This window comes from Olea europaea, chromosome 23 (genome assembly GCF_002742605.1).
Source record: "Olea europaea var. sylvestris chromosome 23, O_europaea_v1, whole genome shotgun sequence".
In the NCBI taxonomy this organism is placed as follows: domain Eukaryota; kingdom Viridiplantae; phylum Streptophyta; class Magnoliopsida; order Lamiales; family Oleaceae; genus Olea; species Olea europaea.
The window spans coordinates 7,090,837-7,102,957 of record NC_036259.1 but is presented as its reverse complement, the minus strand read 5'-3'; the positions used below and the strand labels follow the sequence as shown (position 1 = coordinate 7,102,957).

The 12,121-nt window shown below is 33.5% G+C and overlaps 1 protein-coding gene across 4 annotated transcripts; it reads left to right on the top strand.

Annotated features, from left to right (window-relative positions):
• Nucleotides 1–759: 759 nt before the first annotated feature.
• On the top strand, nucleotides 760–9,293 carry LOC111372244 (transcription factor bHLH80-like). 4 transcript variants are annotated; one of them, XM_022994488.1, is made up of 6 exons: nucleotides 760–1,366; nucleotides 2,549–2,692; nucleotides 2,788–2,853; nucleotides 5,796–5,864; nucleotides 7,584–7,678; nucleotides 8,741–9,293. In XM_022994488.1, exons 1-5 carry the CDS (start codon nucleotides 899–901, stop codon nucleotides 7,629–7,631), a joined length of 795 nt encoding a protein of 264 aa, XP_022850256.1. In that variant the 5' UTR covers nucleotides 760–898; the 3' UTR covers nucleotides 7,632–7,678; nucleotides 8,741–9,293. The 4 variants fall into 4 exon arrangements, with proteins under 4 accessions (XP_022850256.1, XP_022850254.1, XP_022850255.1 ...); XM_022994486.1 differs by lacking the exon at nucleotides 8,741–9,293 and adding an exon at nucleotides 8,558–8,734; XM_022994487.1 differs by lacking the exon at nucleotides 8,741–9,293 and adding an exon at nucleotides 8,508–8,530.
• Nucleotides 9,294–12,121: the final 2,828 nt, after the last annotated feature.

Genomic DNA, 12,121 nt, shown 5'->3' with positions numbered 1-12,121 from the left:
AAAAAATAAAAAATTACTTATTGAAGAAGGAAAGGGAAAATTTCATTATAGGTCACTTAATTTACAAGTTTGTTGAAAAATGGCCACTCTAAATAGATTTATTTCAACTTATATTTATATTTCACTTTAATCACCTTACTTATGTTTTATTTCAATTAACTATTCAGCTTACCCTACGCTTTTGAGTTACGATGAATTCAATATCTATTTCTTGATGCGTTGTTTGTCTAGGTGGCCAAATGTACTCACCTCTGGAAGTTAAGATCCAACTTGCCAGCTTGAATCCTTAATTTATTTACCAATTTTTGAATTGATTTTTCGAAAGTACTTTTATTTAAAAGCTCTTATAATTATCAAAAATATTTTTATAGAATTAATCAAACGAGATTTAAAAAGTAGTTTTTGGGTCTCAAAAGCTCATTTTGTATTTTTAAAAATTATTTCAAACGGGTTCTAAGTCATGTCATGAATTATGTTCACATTGTTATGAATTTTGTAAATTTTTATAATGATTATAGACCAAATGGTTCAGTTAAAAAATGAAATATTAGGCAAATGATGAAATTGACACAAATTCAAGGTTCAAAATTATATCAATTTTCATAATCGTTAAAGACCGAATGGTCAATTGAACAAAAATATTAATACGATAATTGAAGCAAATTAAAATTAAATGACCAACTTGAAAGAACCTATAAATTAGATAACCTCGAATGAAATTTTACCGAGAAAGGAAAGGTGAGAAGTAACTCTCCAGTTCTCTCAGTCTTTACTTCTTCGCTGAAATTCAGATTCTGGAAACTGCAACAAGAAATCTCCTGAAAAAATAAAAAAAATAGAAAATTCGAAAGAAATTTTAATAAATAAGCAGAAAAAGAAAGAGTAATTAACTCACCAGATGCAACCCGTAGGTGGTGGTGGAAGCAGTGAACTGAGTCGAAGCGGTGGCGGTGGACTCGCCCGGTACCGTTCAGCTCCGGCGACCTGGTTAGAAGCCCTACTCGAATCCGACGAAGAACCTTCCGAGGTTGTTTTAGACCCACCTTTATTGTCATCCTCTAAACCGCCAACAGTTCCACCGCACTCCGCCACTGTCACCGGCACCACCACTAGCCGTTTAGACACTGATCTAAGCTTATTGGAAACCCTAAGTGGTGGGCCGTCCCATGGGTTGAGCAATTTTCTGAGGCAAAGCAGTTCTCCGGCGGAGTTTTTATCCCAAATTAATTCCGATGGCTATATTTCGAGTTTTGGGATTCCTGATTATACATCGCCTTCATCAGTAAATGTTTCTTCGGGGAAGTGGGCTTTTGACGCTGAGGATGCAGACAAGAGTACCAAATTATCTTCTTCTTCTTCTCAGCAGGTAACTATTATACTGTTACATCATATTGTTTGCTGAATTTTTTTTTCACTTTCTTTTGTTCACATCTATTTGCAAGTTTTGAAGTAATATTATGAATGAGAAACAATTGAAATTTCAAATATTTGATGTTTTTGTTAAGTTCATTTTCAACCTTTCGGGTTCATATGGAAGTATAGATTCACAATTTCCTCTATCCCCTGATTATGAAGAGATGGAACAGTCTGAGAGCTTTTCAAATAATGAACATAGATGATGTTTGGCCTAGCTTAAAAGCTGAAAAAAGAAGAAGTTAAAAGCCAATTTTTAAGCACTGCCAAATATTCTAATACAGCTAGAAGTTTACTAGGCAAACCAGGGAAGTTGGGGGAATCATGGCAGACAGCACACATTACTGCTATGTACCTGTGACCTTCAGTCGGTATTGAAATGGAAAGAAAAAGCCCCATCCAAACTGTGTGAAGACGCCACTTCGAAATTCAGTAGATTAGTGATGAAAAATGCTAGTTCTTAATCTTTGCTCTGCAAATCCAGGCTTTTCTCCATTTAACATCTTGGCGGTCTCATATCTCCACTCCAATCTTCTGGGACATGCTGCTGACAAAAGATACCTGAACTTTATGCCTTATGAGATATTCAAAATTTTAAACTCAGTTATTTCAGTCAGATATGTGTCACACTGCAGAATGAAGCCACATGCTTACTTAATCCTGATACACTAGAAAAAGGGTAGATGAAAAAAAGAATTTCCAAGTTTAAATTGACCTTTGATAGGAGGTCATCCTTTATACTTTATTAAATTATAAAAGGTCAATTTGACCAAATATTATAAATGGTCTTTCTTCATTTGAACGAAATCCTCATGAGAGGGGATTCTTTTAGTTTCACTGTTGTACGGATATGTGTACGTGTGAAAAGAAGGAATATAATCCATATTTACAATTTTTCCTCCCAGTCACATGGATCTGAAATCATGATGCCTAGTGAAGTTGTTGTCATGTGTAAATGACTTATGGTTTTCTATAACTACAACTATGATTATGTACATGTTCATAGGTATGCATAACAGCTTGATGAAAATTATAAACTTGTTTAATCCACAATGATTACTTTGGTTTCTCTTCGTGCGTGTATGATAGTCTATTCATTTAATTGAACTTCATTTTTTGTTTTTGGGATGTGTAGAGAGGAGAGAAAGGTGGGCTTTTACGCAGTGGCCTGAGTGGGTCATTTGATGCTGAAACAGAAAAGCTTTTGGAGGACTCTGTCATGTGTAGGACTCGAGCAAAGCGTGGCTGTGCTACCCATCCACGCAGCATTGCCGAGAGGGTATAATGTTTTTCCTTTTTGGTTGTTAGCCATATTGTCAATTGATTCTTCAAGCTGAAATATTCTCAATGTTTCTTTTTTCCTTTGGCAATCAGGTGCGGAGAACACGAATTAGTGACCGCATAAGGAAGCTTCAAGAACTTGTTCCCAATATGGATAAGGTAAATTAAATATGCAATCTTCTTGTATTCCATTTTGATTTGAACTTATCAATAAATCTTGGAGATAAAATGACTCTAGTATTGGTTATGGATTGATTGTTTTTCTTTGATGATATATTGATATTTACATTCTCTAAAATATTTTGCCACATATGTTCTGGCAAAAATCAAGCAAAGCAAAGCTATTGAAAGTTTCAATTGACCAACAATTCTTCCCCTTCCTGCATTGAATATCTGATATGAACTAGTAATTTAAACTCGAGACTTTTTGGCCACAGTAATCAAAATAAAGAAGATTACTTATGAAAGAAACCTGAGAATCTAAGGCCTAAACTTTTTAGAATGATGATAATGGAATCTCAACATTAGAAGTTGTACCATTGCAGATAAAAAATTTGATCAACTACTAGTAGTTTAGATTGAGATATTAGATAAATCTTATATGCATTATCATAATGATCCGAGAGGACTTTGAAATGCACTAATTGAGAACTTCCTACTTCATCTTGGATTGACTTTTAATAGATCTGCATGCTAATCCCAATTAGAGGACCCCAAAATTGCAGAGAAACCATTAGTGATAAGGACATTATGTAAATATTTGAAAAAATTAATGACATAAAACTATGCTATAATATGTATGTAAGAAGTCTGCTCAGAATTCTAAAAATCTCTTTTTGTAGTTATTTAGGGCCTGTTTGATATAAACCAATTCCATGGAAATTTTCCACCAAAATGTCTTGTTTGATTGACTAAATTTTCTATGGAATTGGTTTTTCACCCAAATGTCTTGTTTGATTGACAAAATTTTCTATGGAATTGGTTTTTCGCCCTACGCCCACCCCCCCGACCCTTTTTCTTGGTTTTTAAGGAATTTGTTTTCTTTTGATTTTGGTGGAAAAGTGTTTTCCAGCTTTCTTTTCTTTTTTTTCATAAAATTTTTTTTTAAAGTTTTATTTTCGGCAATGGAAAGAAATTTTATTCAAAATTGTAATAAATTCTTGACCATTTTCATGGAGAACAAAACCAAACGAATATCAAAAGATTCAAAATTTTAACATTTTTCAGGTGAAAAATTATACCTATAAAAAACATTGAATTGATAATTTCCAGTAAAAACAAGTTTTAGGCAATTCAATTCTCTGAAATTTGTTTTCTTTCCACTCAAATTTCATTCTTACAATCAAATTGACCCTTAGTCTAAAACTTTTTTTTGCCTGCATCTCTCTCTCTCTCTCTCTCTCTCTCTCTCTATATATATATATATATATATATATATATATATATATCACACACACATGCAAAATCTGACTCTGATTCTGATTCTGAAATGGAATAGATTTTTGCTGTTATACTTAGAGAGTTATAGTGTCACATATCTAATGGTTTGGTTATGCTGGAAACTTATAATATGAGCCAGGGCCTTCTTTTCAAACTATAATTGCATTCCGGTATGGCCTTGCTCTCATAGAAGTCTAGCTTTTGATCCCTTCCAAATTAACCATGTAAAGCGTTTATACTAAACGTAAGGATTCATAGACCTAAATTTTTTGAGATCATATCTAACTCCTACACATAACAAGCAGGTATCATCTATAAATATAGGAGAAGGTGGGATGTAAAGACATGAAATAGAATATTTATGATATGCAGTGGAGTTTCTGATTTAGTTGTGTTTTACTTTATTATTTTTATTCATCTTGACATGTAAAAATATCTTTGCTTGTTTGAGCAAATGTTACAATTTTATTGTAACTGTTTTGGTGCTTTTGCTTTGGTGTGTGGGGTGAACTTGTGTGGTTTGGAGGATCTTGTCATACCCAAGTTGATGTATGGGCTCATATGAATAATGAATAATACACTCTCTAATACTCGGACTTTTTGAAATGGTAGGAGTACCCGTTTCGGACACGATTTGACATGGGTACGGGTATGAGATATGTGTCGGATCCTCCAAATTTGAACCATACACTTCGTCATTTTTGCCTTTTCTTCTTTCTTATAATTTCCCTTTTCTTCTTTCCCATTTTTGCTCTCTATAAACCTAGTGTCGTCGTCTTCGAGAGGGTGGAGAAGGGCGACAGTGCTAAGTTTTCCTTTCTTTTTCATTTTCTTCTTTTTTCCTTCTGTCTCTCTCTGTAATGGTGGTTTAGGATTTTATTTGTATAAAATGAAAATGGGTTCCATGTAGTGATACTTAGTGTTCCACTTAGTTCAAATTGTAATCAAGTCCCCCATTTTCTATTTTATATAATATTTAGTAATTCTCATAATTGAAAACTAAATTCAAAAATTCTATTTTTTCGTCATAACCCCTCATTCAATACTCATTTCTTTTTTTGTGAATAATTTATTTGGCCTATTCAAAATGATATCGTGGATTAGTAAAAAAATTGAAGTTCGAAAGACGTAACCATGTCCGAAATTTGGACTATTTTTAGCCATGTCCACGTATCTCATATTTTAAAAAATAAAAGATCTGACACTTAGATACGTACCCGCACTCGATACCAATACCCGAGAGCATCACAAAATACACTGAGTTTTGCTTGTGGTTACCCGAGAGCGTCACAAAATACACGAGTTTTGCTTGTGGTTATATTGATGGTTTCTGCATATACTTACTCATTGACTTTTTGCATTTCCATAGAAATATCAGGTTTAACATGATAGTTTCTAATATTCTTTTTAAACTGATGCTTTTTATTGCAATAGTCTTAGACCTTTTTGGCCTTTTACAGTTGTATAGGCCAGACAAACTGTTACGTACAATTTTTGTCCTGAATACAACCTATTCTTTTTCTAGGTTCTTAATGATGAGTTGTCCCATGCATACATTTTAGTTTTCCATTTATTTGGTGATTTGCTTTGTCGCTATTGCTTCATATGTGTACTGTACTTCATGACTTTGACATGGAAAACTTTTGCTTTTGTTTATGCAGCAAACTAACACAGCTGACATGTTAGATGAAGCTGTAGCATATGTCAAGTTCTTGCAAAACCAGATCCAGGTTCTTTGAGTTGAACTCAATAATTTATTTATTTATATTAAATTTTTTTTCCCCATCTGTTGTTATCCAACTTGAGTCGGGAAGCTCCTTCTATTTATGATAAGGTGAAAGAAATGTTGACATCTTCTAGATTGAAATACCCTACAAACTGAGAATGTTATAATCCAGGGTGGCAAATGAAAAGAGATTTTGCCCCCATTTGAGATCCATTATAATTAGTTTTTGGAAAAAAAAGTATTTTATAATAGTGATTTTTTAAAGAATACGTGGTTAAAAAAGGAGGAATAATTTTATGCTTACGTGTAATATTATTTTATTGAAGAATATGTGGTTGAAAAGAAGAGAGAAAAATGCATTTTGGTATTAATGGAGACCAAGCAATGGCTTTTCAGTTAGCCAAGCTTGTTATATTTGTATATGATATAATTTATGTAATGAAACTGGGTTCATGTTTTATTTAGCTTTTGTTTTGAGCTCCATTATTTAAAAACTCATTTTCAATAACATATTTTGCTTATAAAATAATTTTACACGTAAATCCAAGCATTTTCCCTACTTTTAAGCACATTCTCCCAAAAAAAAAAATCACAGTTATAAAATCTATTTTCACAAAAAGTAAGGCTCAAACAAACCTTTAGTATGTGCTGATGAATCACATTATCTTGCTTGAAGTGATCAAATGCTGCATTCATCATTCATAATTTTAGATTGAAGAAGCAGTAGAAAGCTTATTTTTGAACTCGAGTCAATGGGGAGCCAACTTGAAAATATCCCCGTTTGGCCCCAATTTTTTGAAATGAAAATGGGTGGAATAGTGTTTTTTTTGAATAATAAGTGGTTGAAAAGAAGGAAAAGTTCTAGGTTTATGTGGTATATTAATTTATGGAAGATTGTGTGGTTGAAAATAGGAGAGAGGAAAATGAAATGGAATTTAATGGGGTCTAAACGGGGGCATTTTTTATTATGAATATTATTCCCCAGACTTGTCCACCATGAAGACTGAGAAAAATGTTAATAAGCATGTTTTGCTAAGCTTAAAAGGAAGTAAAAATTACTCGTCCTTTTTGACAAATGTTATTTTAAAATTTTTATTTTAACTGATAAAACTCGCTTTACTTGAAAATTGCCCTCCGGTCGTACTCGAGTGACCTAGGGATGGAGCAATTCTTGGAATGCTACAAATGAACTTAGCCTTTGTTCTGGATTTATTTTCTGTTACTTAAATTTTTCTTTTCAAGAAATAAGTGGTGCATAAATGGATAGTACTTGTGTGTTCTGTGGTTAAAATTAATCTTTGACTTTGAAATGTAAAATTCGAGGAAAGGAAAACAAAATCCAAACAAAGGCTTAAGATTAGCCAAGCAAGGACAATTACACTTCCATTAGACTGCTTGGTTGACGAAATTTTTACCTTCTGTTCTCCTTAATTGATCTTCTTCTCTTTCAGCACAGTTGACCGCTTTGAAAAACTGAACACCTTTAGCTATTGATTTATGAATGTGAGAGTGATTGACCAAAAAAGGGGAAAAAAACTGAAACATATGCTGAACATGAAATTAGATTGTCCGAGTTTGATTTTATAATTCTTTTCTTGAAAGAAAGGTGGCTTGAAGTAATAAATAAGCGATGGCAGTCAGTGATCGGTACGAATAAAAAAGTTATATTTTCCATCTTTGATTAGTATTATGCGATTGATTGTTACATAACTTAATGGTGCAGGAACTCCTGGAGCATCAAAAGAACTGCAAATGCTCAATACAAGATTGAAGGGAGGAATGAGCAGGAAGATGGAATTCACATGCATGCAATTAATTGTCGGTATCTTTCCCGTTCCTCTGAATTGTTATGTGTAGATGTTTGCTCTTTAAAAGAGCATTCTTGTTGTAGCATCAGAAATTATCAGTTACTGCTTCTAGCATGCTCTTTGTTGTAGTAGTAAAATAATGTGTAAATTAAATCCTTTAAATGCTTTCACCGTAGGAATAATATTTCGAGGCAATATCAGATCTGAACTTATAGCTTTGCCTGTTATTATGAGTTCAAGAGTTTCTCGCGATTACTTGCTTAGGGATGTATCATGTATTGTACAATTTGTGTTTTTAATTGTTTCTAAGATGAGAGGATTATTATGAAATAAAGGAATTTGTTCATGTATCATTCACATCCCAAGGATTTCGTGTAGTCTATTCCAAACTGAAATGTTCCTTGAAATTCTTGATCCCATTCGACCATTTGTATCTATATCAAAGAAAATGGAAAAGGTTCGAGAACTTTCATGGCCTCTTTTTCCCTGGCTTCTCTTGGTGGTGTCAAAATGATCTGGTTGCCCAGGCCTTGAATGACTTAACCTGTTAAAATAATAGGTTGAAAATAGTAGTTAAAAAGTTTGATTTTGGCCGGTGGATGAGTGATCTGCTTTAATGAACGGGTTGTGTCTGGTTCGATTGTCTAGCCTGACCACTATAAGGGCCGACATAGTTAAAAAAGAATGAAAAGGTGAAAGTCAACTGTAAAGAGCTTTCTTTCATTTTCGATACTATGACTTTCATTTTGAACACTAATAGTGTTACATGATTCTGAATTCGTGTGCCTACGTCCTTGTCATGACATCATGCACATGATGCTGCCAATGTGTGCCTACAGTCTCTTGCCATGACATGACATGATGCTGCTTTTGTGTGCTTAATATCTAGCCGCAGCATGAAAGGATGTGCCTTCATGTGCATACAGAGCTGTTTCTGTGTGCCTAAATCCTTGCCATGACGTGCAAATGATGCTCCCTGACTTGGTATCATGACGTGCTTGAGTTGCTGCCTTCGTGTCTACGTTGCTCATTCGTGTGCTATGTATCTACATTGTTGTCTTTTTGTTATCAGAGGCCGATCTAGGAATTCATCTGAGCTAGGATGATGCTCAACGATCGCTTGTGTGGCGGCCCAATTTATGGGAAATTTTTTGGCTGACAGAGTCAGCATAGGTGACTGCTATGGCTCGTAGTGTGCTGGCTCCGTCACTCTTGTGACACGGTTTTTCTGACTTGGTGCCATGACGTGTCTTAAATGTTGCCTTCGTATTACAAAATACAAGCAAACCAACCCCAAAATAAAAATGTGTTCGGACTCATTGAGGTACATCATCTAGTTTTAACTGTCTAACAAATTGTTCTAAAACAATGGAATTCTATTATGAGTTTGTCTTACGAAGATAAAAGAGCTATACATGAGAAGAGCGAACACCTACTACTTGATCTAAATGAATCCCAAGCTTAGTATTTCGAACATGGGAAATGGCCTGTGTACAGGGAGTTTTGCACAGATGTTCTACAGGTTAGACACATGGGGTGGATCTTATGTGAATATTTTATTGTAATGGACTCCATTGTTGTGAGTATTCAATAAAATATCTGTAAAAAATTTTCCTGTAAGTGTAGCATTACTCTTCGAACATTAAATTATATGTGATCGAGAAAGAAAGATATGTCGTTTACTTTTCATATCAATTTAATTTAGCTAAGCGCAATAAACATGTCATTAAAGTATTAAACCTTCTTCTTATTCTTGGTAATTATTCAAATTTTAATCATATATTAATAACTACAATAAATTAAATTTTATTTTAGATAAAGATTATCTATTTAATGTCAAATAATAAGCATTCACGATTGAGACTAATCTTTAATTTGTCCTGATTTACTGAAGTTCAATTTAGCCTGGAATTTCATAATATTACAACATTTCATCATCTTTCATTCCCTAACTCATGAAAGTTGCTTATCCTTAGCGATTATTTGATTTGTTGCGATATGTATGCCAATAAAGTAATTATTGTCAATTTGGGATAAGAGAAGTGGCAGAGTGACGAAATTTGAAAGTAAAAGTCTGTTAACTAAATTTAAAACTAAAATTCAGTGACTCAATTAAAATTTTATTGAAAATTTAATGACTACAAGTAAAATTTATCTGAAATATTTTGATAGTCTAATGCATAAGAAAACAAAGACGGATGCCACAAGATAGCAGGAAAGGAGAAAATATTATCTGCTGCAGAATATACCCTACATACACTCAACGAAAAAGTTTCAAAAGTTGTATATTCAGACAAAAGATTGAACCCAATTGCTCAGATTCTACTCTGTTGGTGTAATTTATGTGTAAGGGAGTTTGTACCATTTAAGATCGTTGGCAACTTGTTTGTTTCGATCCAAATTTTATACACTATGGGACATATTGATCGTTAGTTGACTCATTTAGAGAGATGGGTCGAGTCTAAACTTGATTTCTTGATATGAACCCTATGAAATGTGAATAATAAGTGTGTAATAGTCGCGAATATTATGAAACGTGTTAATAAAAAGTATGCTCGACTAGACATGATTAAATTATAATAAACCTGAAAATACATTTGTTGGACTTAACGATCACCCCTCGACATAGACATTGTGTCGAGCCTCGTCTTCATTATGAATAGCTCAGCCCACCAAAAATTATTATGCATATTCTGAAAATACTATTGAAAGTTTGACCCTAGTCTTAATGTAGCGGTCAATTCTGTACCGTCTAAATTCTAGGCCCCGTTTGATATCTATTTTTTTTTAAAATGCATTTTTTTCTTTCTTTTTTGTAATCGCACATTTTTTATTAAAATAATATTACACGTAAATAAAAAACTTTTCCTTATTTTTTAACCACACAGTTCCCATCAATTTAATATTCAAAAATGCATTTTTACATAAAAATGTCTCCCAAACACCCTCCAAACATGTAAGGGTCCTCGGCAATTTACATGTACTTCGTGTCATTAATTGAGAAAATAACTTGATTGTTTATATTTATGACCTCAACAACGTAATCTTGTACAGCTGCTTCACAGTCGGGAAAAGAAATATTATTTTGCATTAGGTTTTTGAAATATTGAAATTTGATGTAATATTTGATTTACAAACTAGAAAGTTATGTGAATTCATGTGTCTGACTTTTAGGGGCGGAGCCAGGAATGTACGTTGCGGGGGGCTACGATGCTCGGATTTGGCCACGGGGGGCCAAATTTTTTTTAAAATTTGATGTAATTCAAATATAACAAAAAAAAAAAAAAAAATGAAAAAAAAAGAAGAGAAAATGTTATAAATATAACAAAATCAGGTTGTGGAGATAAATGAGGCTCAAATTCAGGAGATGAATGTCTGATTAGGTGGGTTATTGGGTTTGGAGTCTTTGGACTTTGGAATGGATTCAATGGAAATTATGCAATGACTGAATGGGTTTACGGTCTAGAGGAAATTTCATCCATCACAACATTTTAAATTAATATTCAATTTTTACTTTTCAATTTGATAAATTCCAGAATTATTGGAATATGTATAGTATTTTTGGTTAAAATTAAATTACTTCACTCTATCAGACTGGTCATTATTTCACCGTTGATTACTCTTCATTCCCGCACTATTTATAATTTCCCCAAATTGCTGCTCTAGTTTCATCTCTATAGTTATGAGCCTAAAGTCAATTCAGCAAACCATTTGCAATCGGTAAGATTATCCTCAAATCAAGAGATCACGGGTGATTCCGTTCCAATTTTTGAAGGTTGTAGATCTTGATTTTTATTGCTTCAACATTGTCACTCACTTTCGATTCAAGATTTTCGTTGGTGATTTTGTATGTATGTTCTTCAAGGTACTACAACCCGTTGATTTCCTACCCAAATTCGAAACCTAAAGTTCATGATCATCCCTTTATTTCTTTATTATAATTCATACTCATAATCATTCAAGATTTTTTCTGACAATTCTGTAAGTATGTTCTTCAAATACTCCATCCAGCCATCCAGGTGACTCCCTACGCAGATTTGAAGCCTGAAGATCATTCCTCCCTTTCTTTACCACGATCAGTGGAGACCAACCATGGGCTAATTACAAAATTTGGATCAAAAGTTGATCAATTTAAGTTGGGCTAAAGTGGTTTAGGTAGTGGGCTAAATGTAAATTGGGCTGAGCTATAGTTTTTTTTTCCAAAAAATCTTAACACAAAAAGGGCATTTGGGCAGTAGCTGTACTAGGCTACAGCCCAATAGAGCTACCCCAAATCCGCCCCTGCTGTCTTCTTTCATTATCAAAATATGGAACAAAATCGTGCTACTGAATTCACCATCTTATTTAGGAAAGAGCCTAAGAGCATGTTTGGCGAGGTTTACTAATAAATACTACTTAAAAGTATATTAAGCCCTCGTTTGGTATCAATTTTTCACAAAAAAAAAAAAAAATC

Bases quoted from the DNA above. Each gene is read 5' to 3' on its own strand.
- LOC111372244 (XM_022994488.1), top strand. From the start codon at position 899: ATGCAACCCGTAGGTGGTGGTGGAAGCAGTGAACTGAGTCGAAGCGGT. The intron at 2,693-2,787 runs GTATAATGTTTT...TTTGGCAATCAG, and splicing joins CACGCAGCATTGCCGAGAGG to GTGCGGAGAACACGAATTAG. The intron at 5,865-7,583 runs GTTCTTTGAGTT...TTAATGGTGCAG, and splicing joins TCTTGCAAAACCAGATCCAG to GAACTCCTGGAGCATCAAAA.